This window comes from Pholcus phalangioides, unplaced genomic scaffold, assembly GCF_987345545.1.
Source record: "Pholcus phalangioides strain wild (caught in Gottingen) unplaced genomic scaffold, Ppha-v1.0 ptg000008l_1, whole genome shotgun sequence".
In the NCBI taxonomy this organism is placed as follows: Eukaryota; Metazoa; Arthropoda; class Arachnida; order Araneae; family Pholcidae; genus Pholcus; species Pholcus phalangioides.
In genome coordinates, this window is record NW_028301601.1 from 60,222,832 (window position 1) to 60,243,643 (window position 20,812).

A 20,812-nucleotide genomic window follows, 5' to 3' on the forward strand; every position below is an offset into this window, starting at 1 on the left:
TTGTTTTCGTGGTCAAATAACAAAAAAAAAAAAAAAAATTAATTCCACCGGTTTAATTTCCAACGGGAGAAGAAAACAAAAAAATTGACGAAAACATAACACAAGTCGGAAATAGGTGTATAATAATTCTTTGCGTGGAATGGACACACCCTTTGGGTTTTTTTATCCTTGAAGGAGAACCAGTTTCTAGGCATTGTTTGACCTTCGTGGACTCCTTTGTATAAAGACAAGAGAGATGGATATTTCCCGCTTCTTATTATATATCCTCAATGTCATTACACGAGACGCTTCGAGTTAATTGAACACACAACAATCACAAAAGAGGGAAAACTCTTTTACTTTTTCTATCCTTTTGTTGAAATCTGGTTTGTGGACACCGATATTCCATTTACTCCTGTTTTCTTCTTACCCTTGTCTTGCCTGAAATCTGACACAGGTATTGGCGGAAACGCATTGAATGATGTCAAACAAGAGTGAGATTGTTTTCAGATTTTATTTTCTCAATATTTACAAATAAAAAAAAGGTTTTGACTGAGTTTTTACAAATGAGAGGAGTTGGGGGGAAAAAAAAAGATTGCAGCGACACCTGAGATTGACATTGTCCCGTAAATGTATCCGACCGAAATAACGGATACATTTCGAAGAACAGAAACAAATTGAGCAACAAAGAGACAGTACGTGTATCACAAAAAATGTTGTAGAAAAATAATAATAAGACTTAGCTACCGCGATGCTCTCGAAGAAATAATTGGCGATGGCGAGAGGAGAAAAAAAATAATAGAAGATAATTCTATAATTGTAATATATAATTTACTGTAAAATTAAATTTTTTTTTTTTTTCCTAGCCCTGTTTAGCGGTACCGATGTTGTAGGAGAGGCGATCGACGTCGATGAAAGGTGGTCCGGACTTGTAATAAGGATCGTCGACCTCCGGGTTCCAGGCCCTGGCGCGATGTTGCTGTTGCTGGGGCGGCGGATTGTACTGTTGTTGAGGTGGGTTGTATTGCTGGGCTGGCGCGGAGTACTGCTGGGCTGGTGCGGAGTACTGCTGTTGTGGGGGTGCCTGGTAGGATGGTGCTGGTTGGTGAGCTGGTGCCGCTGGCGCTGGTCCTGGGAAGGTTGCCTTTGGTGCGCCGTCGGGACCGACGTCGCCTTCGGCGGTGAAACCGTTCTTACCGGCTCTGTATCTGTAAGGAGCGAATGGGTATTGAATGAATACATTGAAGGTGAATACATTGACTTATATGATCAGCATTTTAGAAATTACTAATGTAAGATATGCTGGAAACTAGTCTAGGAAAATAAATTTCTGCAAATTTGAATTTTCTTTCCAGAAATCATCATCCCCTACACTAGCAACCCGTTTTCTGCGTGTCTTGCATTGACACGTGGAAAATCTTTTTCTACTTATACGTATACCGCCATCTGGTGGTCTCGATGTCAATTACGAGCCACGAGGTGATTGCTTTCACCGTCCATCGCAAGGTACATTTTATGCACTCTAATGAAGACATTTCGGATTTCTTCTATAACGTAGTGGTAGAGTGCACTCGCCCGGATTGCCAGAGGATTGTGGTTCGAAGCACAGTAGAGACAAATGTGACTGTTCTTTCCAGAGATTATCATCTGTAGTCGGACAATCAGTGTCCTGCATGTCTTCTACTATTAAGAAGTGAAGAGGGCATCTTTCTATAGAGATTAACAATGCGAAATGCATCATTTACGGTATCGCTCGAGGTCAATAATTAAAGCGGTGAGTAATATTGAATAGCGCTTGATAAAATAAACAATTCAGGATTGTCACTGAATTGTTTGTACGATAGTTCGATGTTTAAAAATTCATCTAATTACACAGAACAGACTATATCTATAAATTCACGATAGAAATATACGGACATTATTGCGAAAATTGCCTTTCATTACCGTGTCCTTCGGAAGATCGAGACGGTAAACATTATCTCAGATGATGATAATTACGATAATGACAGAGTTAGGACATAATAATAGTTCAGAGACAGACGTAATATTCAGTGGATCATAATTTTGAATTCTAGCCTGTGCTGAAATGTATGGAAAGTATCGGCAAACTCTGTATGCAAATTTTAAGTGTGTCTACCTATCGGTAAAACTTTTCTTACAACACAAGGATGTAACGTTTTTCTAGTAAAGTCTGCAGATATAATTCAATACTAGAATTATTTTCCAATGAAAAATTCTAGAAAAGGAGATTCACACTTTGAGGGATTTTCAAACAAAATTGCCTTAACTAACAATCAGAGCTGTGCCCTGGGCAAAACCCGAGGCAGACATACATTATTGTCCCTGCCAACAACTGCGGGTCTCCTTAGATTCCATTCTCCATTCTATAGTAAAACTTGAATACTTATGGCATTCTGCAGATTTTTGATCGAAACATTATTGAATGATCATTGGTCTCAAAGGCTTGTAAATACTTTTCTAGCCCTACGAAAACAGCAATAAAGGTGCTTACCTGATAATCCTCTGTCTGCCGCTCTCGTCCAGAACTCCATAAGCACCCTGGACTGATCCGTCGGGCAACCTGGTCTCCTCCCTGAAGCTCTGTCCAAGTGGACCCTTTCCAGTGTCGTAACCGAATTTGTAATCTCCAGCCAAGTTAGCTCCGATGTTCACGTAATGCACTGGGGCCGGTGGGTGGTAGTTCCTCTGGTAGGACGGTGTCGTGACCTGGTTCTGGTATCCATCGTACTGTTGTGAGAGCACTCCCACGAAAAGGAGCGTAGATAGTACCTGCGGCGGCAAATCCCAAATTAGACATTAAATCTAGAAAAAAAATTATTGTAAAATAATTTCTAAGACTGCCGATTGAATAGAGTTTTTCAACCTATGCGCCGCGGATCCCGTAGGGGCTCCGTATGCATTTCCCAGAGGCTTCGCGGCTGGTCCAGGACAATGAAATATATCAACAAATTTGATAAATAACTAATATAAATAGTGTCGTACTGCGCTTCACCGTAGAAATTACAGGTTAAAAGTGAATCAGGAAAGTTTGAGAACCCCATAGCTTTTTGAGAGCCATATCCAATATTTAACTCAGTGAGTCTCAAACTGTTTGTTCCATAACCCTCTTCAGGATTTTTTTTTTTCTCATCCTCCCTCAACTCAAGCCAACCCATAGGATCCTATGTCATAACAGTAGCTTCTATCGCTGTCCTGTACCATTCCCTGGCCGTCTAAGGGACGATGTAGCCCACTTTGGGAAACTGATTTAACCCTTTACGCGGCATCGTAGAAATTACCAAATCCTCCTTCATAAAGCAATTTATATGTTTAATTATAAAATAGGCTTTCTTTCAATTTTCAGCTGGTGCAAACTAGGGAAAAGTCTTGATAAATCAACTTTATGAAGTATCTGGGCTCTGTGGAAAATAGATAAACTTTGCCTAACAACACTAAGAAAAATTCACCAACGAAAAAGACAATTTATTTGCCTTATTCGTTGGTGAATTTTTCTGAATATCTGGGCTCGTCATAGCTAAAATAAGAGGCTTTAACGAGGCGAGATGTCTCGTCAATGTCGGTTAGAGGGTAAAAAAAAAAATCGACAGAGAAATTCCGATACAGCCGATACCATTGAGAAATTCGATTCATTTCCACATTTCAAGATAACATCGATAAATAAAGATCAATCATCATGTACTCACCAGTCGCAGCATGACTAAATAGTAAATGTGACTAAAACGTTTTTGCTCAAAACAGAAACTAATGCCTCAAACGCCGAAAACTCGGCTTTTTATACTTAAACGGCATCTGGAAATAAAAGAGAGAGAAAACAATTTTGACGTATATAAAAGACACGGCGGAAGTTTCTTTTCATTTTCTTTTCAAATGGTGGTTTTTTTTGTGAATTAGGTCAAGTTCCATCCGCACGTTTTCTTAACGGGGTACACCCATCCAATCTCTTCCTGTCCCAAGGTTTTTAATTGCTATAACCGTAATCGCGAAAGTTTCTGTTATTTCAAAACCCCCTCGAGGTATCAAACGGACAAGCTCTAAGATACGTATTCAATTAAAAAAGCATTGAAGATTCCGAAGAGAAAGACCTTCTTCGATCGTCGTCTATAGGTCGTTGTCGATCCTTTCGCGTATCGATACGATCGTTTTGACCTCGTGGATATGAATCGGTTTTGTAGGATAGAGACAAAAGTTTTCTTATGAAGATGCGGTCTAGGAGTAATTTTTTTTAACACAATCGATTAATTAACTCGTAGATTTTTATCTCGTTGTGACGTCGATAAAGCGTTCAAGGAAAGTATTAAGTTATCGATTTGGAAATACTTGCACGTAACGTTACCCTTTCTGTTATCGCATTCTTTGAACGACTTTCTCTCCCTTCAAGCAATAGATAACACTGTATGTGAGGGGAATTTTGGAATTTTTACCTCAATTTTTGGGTAGTTGTAAAGGAGTTAAGACTCTGCTTCGGTGAAATAATAATTATATAAGAATACTAGCCGCGGGTGTAACAACAGATAGTATTCTTATATAATTATTATTTCACAAAGCAGAGTCTCAATTAAATAAGAATACTAGCTGTTACTCGCGGCTTCGTTGGCGTGAATTTGGTAATCTGAATGATGATGATCGGTGATGATTCCCCATATAAAATATTTGAGATTCTCAGAACCCACCTTGGGGATGAATTTTCAGAAATTCTATCTTAGAGAGAGAGAGAATGGGTATCTGCATTATAAAATATAATACTGACTGAATTTCATATTTATGGCTTCAGCGATTTCGGCTCAGTGATGATTATTCCATATAACCTTTGAAACCTCCCATGGAGGTTGAATTTTGAAAAATTCCTTTCAAGTGAGTTTCTATATTACTATACAAAAGTACTGACCAACTGTCATATTTACAGCTTCAGCGGTTTCGGCTCGGAGTGATTTCTCTATGTTACCTTTGAACCCACTTATGATTGATCCCCTCTTAGTGATCGAATTTCGTAAAAAAAACCCTTCTTGGTGAGTCTTTACGTCATGAAACAAAACTTTTGACCAAATTTGATATTTATAGCTTCAGCGGTTTCGGCTCGGCAATGATGAATCAGTCAGTTAGTCAGGACTACTGTATAGATAAGAAAAAACAAATATAGTGATAGAGTGTGTTGTTAGGCGTATCAAATGCACTAACACCACGTTTCGCAATCTTTCTGAACCCAAGGATCAGTAAAATGTTTGAAACAATTCGAAGGACGCCTTGTGTCCCGTACTGCAGGACATTCCTGTATTTTTAGTTGCGGATTTTTTTTATACATTTGACCAGTTTCTTCAACGATGCTTATTTGAATTTGTAGTGTTTACTGAAATCGTTAATAAGCCAGTATTGTCATAACTTATTATGGTAATTATAGCTATAAATGCATATTTTGACCTTAAATGCTTGTCATTTTACACGTTTTTTCTCTGAATTTTTCAGCGATTTTAACTGCGATAGCGTATTTTGATGCCTTATGGAAGCGTTTTTGATGACAATTGGCGACGTCCCATATTTTACCTTGTATTTAGGATTTCAGTTCCTTTTTCTTTTTCAATTACATATGGTCATCCACACTCATTTGAACGTTTCTTTTCTTTTTCGGAAAATACATTTTGCAATCCTATATCTCCCATCGTTCACCCATTTTAGCAGTAATTAGCAAACTTGTCGTAACTTGCATTTTTTGGCTACAATTATTCCGTGCTAAGGATCGCAACTTCCCGCATGTTCCTTGGTAAGGTATGGAGAACCTAAGTTATATGTGAAAGTGAATGAAGGTACAATTTTTATTTGAATCTATATGGATATTACTAATATCAATTATAACGATTTTTTTCATTCAGTTACAATTGAGTTATCAAGTCTACCTGCGGACTATAGGTTGAGAAAAACGACTCTAACAAATATTGCATTCTGTTGGTGGTTAATAATCCTCAGAGAGGAATTCAATAAAAATAATTTCTTTCCATTATGCTGTCATTTACTCATGTGCAACATGTATAGCTACACAGGGTGGCGAAATGTGATTGTGGTTCTCGCAAAAGTATGCGTGTAACATAATGAAGAGAAAATCGCGAAAAGCTATTGGTAACTGAACATGGCGGTTTTGAATATTTGGTTGCACAGGGCGTAAAAAACCTAAACGTGCCTAGGGCGTATTTATTACACTGAGTATAGGGGTAGCCTGCATGTGCAGAGTACATGGAAAAGTTCCTTTATCCTGGAGTAACTTGCGAAACATTGATCCTAGAAGCATACTTTCAGCTGTAAAAGGTATCCAAAAAACGTGTGTTAACATCATATGTGTTATTTATTATCGCAATAAAAAATAACTTTCTATTTGGTCATCTTGCCCTTAAAGCTGCATTGAAAGTCTATAGCTTTCAAGTGGCTTTGCCCTGCCCTGAAAAACTCAGAAAGTTATTGTCCTGTCTCTCTTGAGCCAAAAAAAAATAATCAATTCTGGAAAATCACTGAAAATGAGAGAAAGAAAAGTATATGAAACGTACGATGTGAGAGAGCTTTTCCGTTAGTTTATTTGCTTCTTTTTTACATTTTCAGCTATTTTTGAATTCAAGTATTTCATGAAACTTCACTTAAAATCATTGAATTTATTTTGTTGGACTCAAGAGAGATGGCGCAACAACTTTCTGAATGAGGAGTTTTTAGGACAGGGTGACCAATAAAAAGTTAATTTTTTTTTTTCATTTCAATAACTACACAACCAACCGCTCGCAATATTGAATCACGTATCTAAGGTCCAAGCGTTATATACACTGAAGAGCCAAAAAAATTGGTGCACATACCTAATATCGTTTTGGTGCCCCGCGAGCACGCAGAAGTGCCGCAACACGACGTGGCATGGACTCGACTAATGTCTGAAGTAGAGCTGGAGGTAATTGACACCATGAATCCTGCAGGGCTGTCCATAAATCCGTAGGAGTAAGAGGGGGGTGGAGATTTCTTCTGAACAGCACGTTGCAAGACATGCCAGATATGTTCAATAATGTTCATGTCTGGGGATTTAGGTGGCCAGCGGAAGTGTCTAAAGTCAGAAGAGTGTTCCTGGAGCCACTTTGTAGCAATTCTGGACGTGTGGGGTGTCGCATTGTCCTGCTGAAATTGTCCAAGTCCGTCGGAATGCACAATGGACATGAATGGGTGCAGGTGATCAGACAGGATGCTTACGTACCTGTCACCTGTTAGAGTCGTATCTAGACGTATCAGGGGGTCCCATATCTCGCCAACTGCACACGCCCCATACCATCACAGAGCCTCCACCAGCTTGAACAGTCCCCTGTTGACATGTAGGGTCCATGGATTCATGAGGTTGTCCCCATACCCGTACACGTCCATCAGCTCGAAGCAACTGGAACCGAGACTCGTCAGACCAGGCAACGTGTTTCCAGTCCTCAACAGTCCAATGTCGGTGTTGTCGGGCCCAGGCGAGGCGCAAAGCTTTGTGTCGTGCAGTCATCAAGGGTACACGAGTGGGCCTTCGGCTCCGAAAGCCCATATCGATGATGTTTCGTTGAATGGTTCGCACGCTGACACTTGTTGATGGCCAGCATTGAAATCTGCAGCAATTTGCGGAAGTGTTGCACGTCTGTCACGTTTAATGATTCTCGTCAGTCCCGTTCTTGCATGATCTTTTTCCGGCCGCAGCGATGTCGTAGATTTAATTTTTTACCGGATTCCCGATATTCACGGTACACTCGTGAAATGGTCGTACGTGAAAATCCAAATTTCATCGCTACCTCGGAGATGCTATGTCCCATCTCTCGTGCGCTGACTATAACACCACGTTCAAACTCACTTAAATCTCGAAAACCTGCCATTGTAGCAGCAGTAACCGATCTAACAACTATGCCAGACACTTGTTGTGTTATATAGGCGTTGCCGACCGCAGCGCCGTACTCGGATTGGTTCCATATCTCTTTATTTGCATACGCATGCCTGTACCAGTTTTTTGGCTCTTCAGTATATATTCTGATACTTTTTCCTAATTGAAAGGATACTTCTAGGATCAACGGCTCGAGAGTAATTCCAGGGACTTCCTTATGCACCCAGTATATGTGGCCATGACATGTTAATTTCCAAGTGAACGAATCAAGCCTAGTTTTAAAGTAGGAATTGAAAGTGATTCATTTGGCTTCACAGTTCACTCCTTTGTATCAGCTTGGGCAGAGACGTGCGCAGCCTTGTACTGCTTCTTTATATAAAGGAAGGCAAATATTTGTGAATGACTATTGAGCCAGGGATTTTAAACAATCCTGGAACCATTTGCTTCTCTAATTTTGATTTTTAAACAATCCTGAGGTCATTCGCTTCTCTACTGCTGAATTTTCATCAATTCTGGAGTTATTCTTCCGTTAATGACAAAAAATTTTCTTCCATTCCAAAACATTAATTATTTCATCAATTCCGGAATTATTTCTTTCAATATTTCTGAATTTTTTGTCATTGCTACTGGAATTATTTCTTTCTCAAGTATTCTCAATTCATAGTGCCTCAATTCATAGCACTTATAGTGCCGGACTCGTGATGCGAGGATCCGGGTTCGAACCCCACAGTGGTGGTCGGCTGAAGTTGGTTTTCTGTGGTTCCCAACTTCAAGGCGCAAATGCGAGCCGATCTCCCCGTTAAAAAGTCTCGCCACAGAGAGCAACAGTCCTATAACGGTAAATCATTCAACCATAACACTTCACTCATAGTTAGTAAAACTGGGGGCAGATGACAGCACTACACATAACAAGCATTACACAGAAACAAACTTTACGTCAGGTTGCACTACACGTACACGCACATTCCTGCATGTACCGATTCGTTGGGGGGTTCCGCGGGGGGGGGGGGGGTGCATGTGTGGTGTAGCAGTAGTAGGTAGGGGCTCGGGGATCCATGATGTTCTTAAGTCAGCCACCTCGTTGGGCAATTTGCCTGTTGTGGCGTTGTATTTGTATTTGTATTTGTATTAAGTCTGAAAGTTTTATTAGTTTCGGGAATTGTTTTTACTCATTAGTTCAAAATTACCTTCAGCTCTGCATTTTCATCAATATTTTTTGTGTTAATTTACATCTAATTGAGTTTTTAAAAATTTTTTATATCGATATTTCTCAGTATTTCTGTATATTCTGTAATAATGTATGCCGACCCCCCCCCCCCCCGTCATCCACCACCCGCGAAATATAAGTTCGGAGCGGGGTCCTAAACATTTTTGGTGCCCCGATATTATTATGACGCACTTGGCCCAGTTATTATTTCCACGTCTCGTAAGTGCGACCCTGACCTTTTGATACGAAATAAAAATGGGAAATATATATATTTAAACCAGAACATATTTTCACATACAGGGTGATTATAAAAAAACTATCCCGACATATGGGCCCCTAACTATCATACCATTAACAGAAACTGAATGAAATTTTGGCATAATGTATTTTGAGGTATGCGCTCAAGAATGATATGGAAAACAACAGTGTCACTCTAACAGTTACGGTTACAGTGAGAAAATTTCGAAAATATCAAATGGCAACACCAAGTTTTTTGTATTGGAATGCGATCTCATACTAAAAAACACTAAATGGCGTTGGAATGGCACCTTTAGCACGAAAATGCCCGGAGCTAGGCAAGGAAAAAGGACTTTGCCGTGCACCAGAGCATTAATGTTCGTTTCATTCGTCACACCGTTTCTTCGGCTGAGATCCCAGCCTGATTAGTCCTCCACAAAACGAGAAGAAACCAAGAAAAGAAATGCAAATTTCGGGTTCTACGTAAGACACAGTCATGACTGACGTAGTCACGCTAGGTGAAAGAAAAGGCACTGCGAAATGCGAGCCACGTATGTTGCTTTCTGCCATTCCGAACAAGATGCCGCTTTCAGGGAAAGAACGTGGGGAAATCGTAAAGATTTATTACCTGAATGGACAAAATGCCGCCGAGACATTGCGTGTTTACAGCAGAAACCATGGATTACGGCGAGGCCCGTGCACTGTCAAAGCTGTACGGGACTTGATTCATAAATTTGAAGAAACTGGTTGCACATGCGATCGACCTAGGTCTGGACGACCTTCCTTTCCCGTGGAAGCTGTTGCAGAAGTTCATCAGACGATAAGCACAGTTCATCCCGCAAGTGCACGCGGTGTTTCACGTGTTCTGACTCTGCCAAATTCAACTGTCCGCAAGATTCTGCGCTCTGTTCTAAACATGTTTCCGTATCGATTCCAGCGTGTCCAGATGTTGGAAGCGGGAGACTATCAATTACGGCTGGATTTTGCGAATCAATTCCTTATCCGGTACGATGAAGATAGCAGCTGGCCTTTACGCATTCTGTGGACAGATGAGGCGCATTTCTCGTTAACTGGTAACGTGAATTCGAAAAATTGTGTGCACTGGGCAGACAATAATCCACATGTTGTGCTTGCACGTCCATTACACGAGGAAAAAGTGACCGTGTGGTGTGGTATAACGAGTACGTTCATCCTCGGCCCTTACTTTTTTGAAGAGGTTACTGCCGGTGATCTGCAAACATGTACAGTAACGAGTGCTCGCTATCTGGACATGTTAATTCGTTACACGATTCCCGCTTTGCAACGGCAAAATGCTCTATCTGAAGTTGTGTGGATGCAAGATGGCGCTCCTCCACATGTAGGGTCTTCAGTCAAACGTGTCTTAAGTCAAAAGTTTGGTGACAGAGTTATCTCCCGTCATTTCCCGTTTCCGTGGCCACCAAGGTCTCCTGATCTCACACCAATGGATTTCTGGCTGTGGGGATATCTGAAATCCAAAGTGTATCAGTTTCGTCCGCAAACTGCATCTGATTTGAAAGATACCATCAGAACTGCGATTCAAGAGATTCCCATTGCCATGGGACGTGCTGCAGTGCTATCCACCATCTGCTGCATGCAAAGTGTCATCGTGTGTGAAGGAGGTCATGTGGAAAATTTGTGAAACACAATAAAATGAATTACAGTGAGAAAATTTCGAAAATATCAAATGGCAACACCAACTTTTTTTGTATTGGAATGCGATCTCCATACTGAAAAGCACTAAATAGCGTTGGAATGGCACCTGTAGCACGAAAATCCCCGGAGCTAGGCAAGGAAAAAGTAAAAAGGACTTTGCCGTGCACCAGAGCATTAATGTTCGTTTCATTCGTCACACCGTTTCTTCGGCTAAGATCCCAGCCTGATTAGTCCTCCATAAGGTCATTTGTGAAACACAATAAAATGCTTTATTTTATGCTGCTTCTCTGTCCTTATTGGTTGTCCTCACTTTTAGCCTATCTACCGCCGGTGATTTTCATGCTACAGTTGCCGTTCGAACGCTATTTAGGGTTTTTTTCACAATGGAGATCACATTCCAATACAAAAAACTTGGTGTTGCCATTTGATATTTTCGAAATTTTCTCACTGTAACCGTAACTGTTAGAGTGACACTGTTGTTTTCCATATCATTCTTGAGCGCATACCTCAAAATACCTTATGCCAAAATTTCATTCAGTTTCTGTGAATGGTATGATAGTTAGGGGCCCATATGTCGGGATAGTTTTTTATAATAACCCCGTACATCATCCGAACCACATCTTAAAAATATGATCTTGTAGAAAACTGGAATTTATATATATATATATATTAACAGAGGATAATTAAGGGCCATTACGCTCACCATCCACGGAAGACAGGAGCAGTTTAAAAGGGTTTGCGAGCTCAATTTCCCTAACTACTTTATTGATGTTTACAATAATATATAAATTTCTTTTAAATTAATATCAATCCAAAATTTGCGTGAGACCAAAAATTTGTTAGAAATAATCAATTTTTCACAAGTTTTAGTATAAAAACTTACACTTACAAGTTATTTGAGTATATAGTAACAGATAGCGCTTTGCATTTTTCATTACGGTGATATATTCAAGTCTTGCATCCAAACGAGTTATTAACTATTGTGATAATGGTATGGTGTGACACCCATATCCTGCAACAGGGCCTCCAAGCTGGGATCATTGGTGGGCCTTTCGGATAGACTTTACATGAGCCACTGCATAATATATTCATAGCGTAAAAAAAAAAAATGTGCTTGAGAATCTCGCGGGATGGAAGTGAAACTTTTAGGTCAAATCCTATGTGTGACAGATTTGTTCAGTGAAAAGCCCTGACGATAAGCGTGGTTGGCTCTAAATCTGAGAGGGAGAGGGGGCTTTTTATCGCGGCTGAAGTCTAGTAGAGTGAAGACTAAGGGAAAAAAAGTGAAATGTTCTGGATGTGCACCGTTATGATAGCTCAGATAATTAGGAGCTTTCACTGTGACGTCACAAAACTTTCATTAACGAGCTAAATTTAGTAATATATTAATGGCAATCCATACCCGCTACTACTCCCCTTCCCCAACCTTTTCTTACGCGGTTAGGTCCCAAGAGAGAGTAGCTTTACCCGCTCATGCGCTTTAGTATATGCGCTGCTCCATGTCCCGATCTATATCCACACACACACACACACAGTACTACCCTCTCCCAATATTATTTTCTTACTCGACCGAATGTCTATTGACATCCCCCCCCCCACCACCACTTATCTGCTTCATCACACAATCAGTTATTCTACCGAACGGGTTTTGAGGAGGAAAAGGAAGCGTTTCTCTTTTTCGTGATGAATTTTCTCTGCCTCACAGAAATTCACTCTTATGTCGCTCTCTCTGTTTCACTGTTACATCACTCTACAAGTGTCACTTCAAAAATGATGATAATTGTCTCGGGCGCCGAGCTTGAGCCCTGTCGGCCGCACTCTTTTGGAAGCCATGCTGGCGAAATAATGTTAATTCAACTCTCTAGTCTCCAAGATGGCGTTTGTAACTGGGTATTGACGACTTCTGAACTTCATATCTTTGAAATTTTGCAACAACTATAGCCAAAACATAATTCCTTTGCAACCATCGTACGTGTTTTACAAGAATTTTTTTTCTAATGGCTTTTTTATCCCAAACCCCGACATCTAAGAACAAAAATTAAAAAAAAACAACTCTCTTACATCTTGTCGATACTACTTTACCGCACACCAACTCCAGTCATATATCGCGTACCCCACCGTTGCCACAGTGGTGGTTCGCCGAAGTTGGGTTATCTGTAATTCCCTACTTCGAGGAGAGAATCTTGTCGATACTACTTTACCGCACACCAACTCCAGTCATACATCGCGTACCCCACCGTTGCCACAGTGGTGGTTCGCCGAAGTTGGGTTATCTGTAATTCCCTACTTCGAGGAGAGAATGCCAGCCGATCTCTCCGTGGAAGAGTGTCGCCACAGAGAGCAACAGACGTACAACGATAAAATTATTCAATCATTATACTTAACTCATAGCTAGAAAAATTGACGGCAGTTGGCAGCACTACACGTAACATATCAACCATGTTGCATGTTTAAATCAATACAAATATTCATTTTGGGGACCCGTTACGCCACCACGTGGTCTGCCACGAATGTTATCCTCACGTTATTTCTCTTTTTTCTGTCCAGCGCGTCCCTAATACATCAGACGTTCCACAGGGATATTAACGCGGGGGCGCGTTTGGTTTACTAATGCACCGCACATAACAATCATTACACAGAAACAAACTCCACGTTAGGTTGACGAACATACACGCATAGCTTCCAGCATGGACCAGGTCTTCTTCAACAGCCTGCTAAAATCTCTTCATTGAGGCAGAGCGGTGGCCCATGATCTGGTTAGGTGGTCATACTTCCCCATACGTCAATTTCCAACCAGTGGAGCTGGGTTGGGAGCTGTTTCGGAACCCAGGGATTTTCCTAGACATTAAGAAGGGTTCCTCAGGAAACAGTAAAGGGCCTATTAGATACAGTTACAAACATGCTAGACATCTGTGTTTTTTAACATTTTTAGAAATGCGTACCAATGAATAATTGGTTGAACAGTTCCGCGGACCGGTGTCAGGAAATGCAAATAATTTACGGGGGGGGGGGGGGGAGAGGGGCAAAAAATTCACGGACAGATAGCATTTTCCCACGGACCAGTGGTTGAGGAACATTGCTATACATATGTTGATCCAAAGAGCTTATATAGCACATGCAGTGTGTATATATATATATATATATATATATATTGTTACAAAAACTATGTAAATAATCATAATTTATTATGTTTTATCATTTATGTAATTTTTCACCTGTAAATAATCCATAAAGAATTTTTTTTGTAAAACCCTCCAAATTTACGACAAACTTGGCACGTTTGGTGACAGCTCCAACCTGATGACAAAGAAGAAATGTGAAGATGCCACGCGAATCTTGGAGATTATTCTAGAAGCTCTGTTTCGCCGCTAATAAGTAGCGCCGCTTTTCCAGAACTAAGAGAACTGTTAAAATTTTATCGGGAAGACAACACATTATTTGTCGATCGCATTCTATCTTTAGGTCACGTTCCGTCAAGGCCTGTGCTGTTCTGTGAATAAATTTGTGACGTCCTGCATTTTTTTCATTCTCTGCTCATTTCAAGGAATTGAAAGAGAAATTGTCCGGAACAATAGGCCTATACATATATTTTTTAAGGGTTTTTCAAAACATGGACTTTATTTCAAGGGCTTCCTAGAAAGAGGGGTTTTCAACCAGACATAGGACTGTGGTACTGGAATATTCTGAGGGGACCAAGGTGAAAAGTCAAGCGGAATGGGAGCTGTGACTGTTGAGGGAAGCCACATAGAGCTTCGGGAATCCAAATTTAGATGTGAAGGATACGGATCCAGATATTGATCCCAGTTGTAAAACTTTTCTTTGCTACAAATTTACTTAACCCTTTAATCAGCGTTGACGAGATATCTCGTCTTCTTGAACGTCTCTTATTTTAGTACTGATAAGCCCGGAGGGGGGGGGGTATTTCATTAAGTTGCTTTCTCAATTGAATACTTTCCCCTACATCCCCTTACTTCGCACTCGCTGAAAATCAAAAGAAAGCCTAGGCCTACTTCATTAAAAAAAAGACATTTTGAAGTGTATTTAGTGAATTATTCTGTACCGCTTAAAGGGTTAAAGAATCACAGTTCAACGAGATGAGAAAGTATTGATTTTCGATGAGTGTGAGAGGAGGGCTTATATAAAATAGATACCCGAGAAGAATAGATGGTCCAAACGCCTGTTTCTTATAAGTTGTGGGCACATGGGCAAATATGAATTCTTTTGGGGCCCTTATATTATGCATTCTTTGAGGCAGAGACGAACCAGGGGAAGGGAGCTTATGAATTGGCTCTAAAGTACAAAAAAGTGCGAATTTTGAAGGATATAAGAATTTGTTGGCCTTGTACAATTGCCCCGTTCACCCATACGAGAAACAGGCCCTACCGAAAGGTCCATGGTTGGGGAAAAAAAAATGTTTAACGTTGCACATTATAGACAGTTTCCAATGCCATTTCTAGAACACATTTATGTGAATGTAAGTATCCTAAAGAATTTGGATATTGATCTGAAGAGACTCCCTTGAGTTAATCAATTAATTCAAGGGTTCCGCAAGGGCGAAAATGTTGAGGAAACATTATGATATCTTGACTAACTCCTTTTTTTCAGTGTGGTTATGGACTTCCCTAATGGATATGTTTACATATCTGCATGGTGGCTAAACCATGTTGTGATAATAACCATTATAAATTTACCCCATTATGAAGCCAAGCTACCTACGGAGATGGAAAAAAAAACTCATTATATCTAAACACGATATCGGTGATTATTACGGTTATTAACTGCATCATAATAAGTCTCGATAATGATATCTGTGTGGAGCAATAAATTAGAAAAGCCCGTGAATTTAGACAAATTAACCCCGGATAGTTAATGAAAAAAGAACAACGTCCAAATTTCCGGTGATCAAAATCCATCCTCGTAATTGCGTCGATAATTCGGGGGATGGGATATTATTAGTATTATTATTATGTATTATCACCGTATACCTACCTGCAGGGATATAATTACCGTCCGGAACGATAACCTTAAACTGTCAACGCTAGAGCGCGTCGTTTAAGAACTTCATTAGTCTCCCGTGGGCCAAAAAAATATGCATATGCGCATTCAGGAAGTGCCATCGTGTAGGTCTTTAAGGGCATTCCATCATCCGCCCCAGGGTCTTTGGTATTGTATTTCGGGCTTTCCCAGACAGCATGTTTTCCGATCATTTGACAAGAAGGAAAAGGATCGATTACATCATGCACGCCAATGATAGAAATTTACCATTTTCGCGTAAATTTCCGTACAAACGAGGGACGTTGCTTCCATCCAAGGCAACGGAGAGACCTTTCATATGTTTTCTTGGCTGAACCAGTTCTTTCAGTCCAGATACGCCCGTAAATAGCTTGTCTCTAAAAGACTAATAGGTATTTAAAATTAGGCAGGATGTGAGCTTCAATTACATGGATACAACATGTATGAAAATGAGCCGAGACAACTGTTAGCGACACGTGACAAAATGAAGATAACAAAAAATAATCAAATATGCATGAAATATTCAAAACGGAAGCATAATGATTATCATTATACCACGTGAAGGTCATTTTTTTTTTTCGTTTTAATTGGGTGGTGACTGATAACGTGACTGATGCTATGTTTGAACACTTCCAAGTGTAAGTCACCGACTAGTTTCTAGGAACTGTCAGTGAAACAGACTGCTTGTCTATAAAAGCTTTACCATTCGTACGATAAGGGAATTTCGTCTCTTTCATTTGTGCCCAGGGTTCTTCGGCTATTGCTCCATAAATATCGATAACATAGATCAGTGTTTCCCAACCTTCTTGATATCGCGCACCCCATTGTAGTGAATGTTGACCTACCTGTGGTGCCTGCTAATGCTCCGCGGAAGCCCCCTCCCCCCTTCCCCTGTGGCGTCAGAAAGTCAATTTCAACGCCCTCGTAGCATGAAATCTAGAATGTGTTGTTTTTCATAATTTACATTAGGGGCCATTCAAGTATTACGTCAGCATCGATGGGGGGGGGAGGGGGTTTGGATAATGCTTACGTCATCAACCACCTTTTATGAAAATATGAAATATTTTTAATGGCATCTTACTCGGTGCGCCAAGAACGAGAAAAACCTTTCGATAGTTTGTGGGCAGTTGAAGAAACATCATCCCCACTATTGCTAAGTATCCTGCCGGACCACTTTAGTGATCTCTAAATGTTTCGCGGACCCAAGTGATTTGGAAATGTGTCCGAGTTGCTTACGTGCTCTGGAAATGTGTCCGAGCCGCTTAAGTGCTCTCGAACTGTTCCACGCATTACTCAAGTGATCCGTAATTATATGCCGCGGATCACTTAAATATTCTGAGAATGCGCCGCGGGTAACTGGTGTGATGTAGGACCACCTTGGGGAGCCAGTTAAGGGCTCTAAAACTACGACACATGTCACTCAAGGGATCTCTAAATGTGTCACGGATAGCTTATGTTCTGGAACTGTGTCTCGGGTTATTTAAGTGATCTGAAAATGTGCCACGGGCCACTAAAATGCTCTGGAATTGTACCACGGGACACTTGAATGATCTCTAAATGTGCCGCTTAGTTCATTTTTACAAAATTAGGCTTGAAGGGGGCAGGCTGCAGCAGATAACTCCCAGGGCCATATTTGGTCCGCGGTCCAAGTGCCTCTATGCGATTTAAAATTATATGGCTTAGAAGGTGGGTCGCAATGAATTTATTAAAGACAAATTTTGAGTTCATAGCTTTCAAATAACAATGAAATTAAGAGAAATTTATTATAATAACATGTAAAGGTATTTTCTTCCAAAATTTCATAAAAAAAAAAAATTTTTTTTGATCGTCGGCTAGGGGGAAGGGCACTAGACCCCCTATGCCCCCCCCCCAGCTGTGTGTACGTCTCTGATCCCACCAATATGCGTTAGGATTCAGAGCTGATGACGAAATTTTGCTCACAAGGGGTGGGGGAGGAGGTCAAAAATGGCTAAAAATTTGTTTACGCATTACTTGAACGGCCCCTTATCACAAGAATTACTAAAAATAAAATTGAATAAATTGCAATTTCATAGCACAAAACGTGCCATTTATGCAATGCTAGTTAATGAAAATGATTTCGTGGACCTTCTCGCAAGTGCTGTAACCCGCGGGGAGGGGGTCCGAAGGCCATAGGCTGGACTATAGTCACATAAATAATCAAACACCTCGAGAAAAATTTGTTTTGAAATTGGAAGTATACGAATTTTTTTCATTTTCAAGTTCTTTTGAAATTTAGTGATTAGTGAAATTACACACATGCCACCTATATTTACCATCTCGAATTATCTATTATGTCAAATATTACTGTTCCAAAAAAATATTACTTTTCGAATATGAATATGCGCATGTAGGGAATGAATGCGAAATTGAATGTAATGGAATTATCAACTGTATTATATATAACCCATTTTTGACCACCGTTATAATTCGTGACCTGCTACTCAAATAACCAGACCCATACTTTAGGAGTGGGGCTGGCTTTTGAAAATATACTAAAAATGACATATACAGTCAAACCTCGTTAGTGCGTCACCCGGTTAACACGCCACTCCGCTTACCGGGTCACTTTTTTGGAAGTCCCAATTGTCCTCAGGCAGGAATTGGCACAGCTATGGCCAACTCCGTTTAACGAGTCACTCCGCTTACTAAGTCATATTTTTGCTCTCCCAAGAGTGACTCATTAACGAGGTTTGACTGTATATGCCATTAATATATATATATATACATACATTGAGTAAATGTGCTTTGCCCCCCCCCCCCCCGTGGAAAAAGTTGAAATGACGGCCTTGCGCGCAAATAACGTAGTTCTCCACCAAAGTTTCAGAAAATTGGACATAAATTCAGCACGTTTCTCTCTCTCTCTCTCTCTCTCTTTGCAGTTAATGTAAATCCCCCAATTAATACACTTCATAATTAATTACCTCAGCTCAATCAAAACAATTAATAATTATAATGGCCGCTGTGGTGGTCGAGTGGTTATAGTGCCGGACTCGTGATGCGAGGATCCGGGTTCGAACCCCACAGTGGTGGTCGGCTGAAGTTGGTTTTCTGTGGTTCCCAACTTCAAGGTGCAAATGCGAGCCGATCTCCCTGTTAAAAAGTCTCGCCACAGAGAGCAACAGTCCTACAACGATAAATCATTCAATCATAACACTTCACTCATAGTTAGAAAATCTGGGGGCAGATGACAGCACTACACATAACAATCATTACACAGAAACAAACTTTACGTCAGGTTGCACTACACGTACACGCACATTCCCGCATGTACTGATTCGTTGGGGGGTTCCGCGGGGGAGGGGGGTGCATGTGTGGTGTAGCAGTAGTAGGTAGGGGCTCGGGGATCCATTATGTTCTTAAGTCAGCCACCTCGTTGGGCGGTTTGCCTGTTGTGGCGTTGTGTTTGTATTTGTATTGTATAATTTTGAGAAAACCTCATGCATCATGTGACAAAAAACAAATTTAAAAAAAAAAATTATATTTTTAAAAATTTATTTCTATTGATGGTCAGGGTAAAAAAAATCCACATAGAATATCGGAATAAAGTTTCGGAAAATTTCGTTTTTGAAAAATCATAAAAAACAAAATCAAATTTTATTGTAAATAAATTACAAAAGAAAAAATACCGTGACTCTCTCTCTCTCTCTCTCATTAGACCTTTCAGTTCCCAAAAATGTTCATTTCATACAAAAATTTGAATGAAAAGTATTTGAAAATAAAAAATTAATTAATTAAACACAAAGCGTAGCGCAAATGCAACATCAGTTAAAAATGGGTTATTATGGGGTGTTGGGTGGGGGATCTCATACCTAAATTACATAGTGAAAAACTATGTTCTATAATAGAAATATCATTAAAAAATACTATTTAAACATTGATTTATTTCAAATTTTTTACACGTGTTCTCATGACTGTATGTGCTATCCTGAACGGATCTTGGATACTTAATTTCAATTAAAAAAAATTCATTAAAAATAGTTTGCGCGCATGGTAAAATACTATGACATGACATCAATGTAATTGAATAAAAATTGATTCAAAATACACAGAATAAACGAAACTCTTCAGTTCATGAAAGCAAGCAAAAGGTTGAGAATTCATTGACTTGAATTAAATTTAAAAAAAATTTGAAATTTAAAAATTGATTTTAAATACAATCAAAAAAACACGTGTGAAAAATTATAAGTAAATCAATGGTATAATAGCATTTTTAATGCTATGTCTATTAGAGCATAGTTTTTTACCATGTTCAGAGATATGAGACGCCTTAAAACGTGCCCCCTTGTAGTACCATTCATTTGGAGACTTTTCAATTGACTAGATTTTGAAGCTGCTGACTGGAGTGAAAACCCATCGGCAGCAATGAGTTCAAGATTAAATTACGCTTCGTCGTTTTTCCTTTTGTTTTCAACGAGATATAAAATTATATTTTAAAATGCCTTTTAGTACCATACCATCATCCTGAGATACACATACAGATACCAAATTAATACTTTAGTCGCTGTTTTTTGACATGTTCTAGCCACAAGTTGCCCCGCAGTACCATAATGAGTTTACGGAGCCCGTTTTTTATATATGGGGGATATAGATGGCAGCAAGTGAAACAGGTCCTGGATCCAGGGACCCGAATCGAACGGGAAGGGGAGGGGGGCAAAATTCTTGAAAGAGCTGTCACGTCATGAATTCTGAAGTCATTTCTGTCATATAGGAAATTCTGAAATTTTTTCTCTCACCAAATTTCCGATTTTTTTTTATTGATTTTGGAATTATGCTGTTCTTACCTTTCGAGATTTCAT

The 20,812-nt window shown here is 39.9% G+C and overlaps 2 protein-coding genes across 2 annotated transcripts; one reads left to right on the forward strand and one right to left on the reverse strand.

Moving 5' to 3' along the window:
• Positions 1-479: 479 nt before the first annotated feature.
• LOC149084690 (uncharacterized) lies at positions 480-3,778 on the reverse strand. Its single transcript, XM_089235518.1, has 3 exons — positions 3,684-3,778; positions 2,492-2,769; positions 480-1,187 (listed from the first exon to the last, which is right to left on the reverse strand). Exons 1-3 carry the CDS (start codon positions 3,693-3,695, stop codon positions 842-844), a joined length of 636 nt encoding a protein of 211 aa, XP_089091644.1. The 5' UTR covers positions 3,696-3,778; the 3' UTR covers positions 480-841.
• Positions 3,779-9,804: 6,026 nt separating this feature from the next.
• LOC149084691 (histone-lysine N-methyltransferase SETMAR-like) lies at positions 9,805-10,968 on the forward strand. Its single transcript, XM_089235360.1, has one exon. The coding sequence runs from the start codon at positions 9,805-9,807 to the stop codon at positions 10,966-10,968; it is 1,164 nt and encodes a 387-aa protein (XP_089091486.1).
• The last annotated feature ends 9,844 nt before the right edge of the window (positions 10,969-20,812 follow it).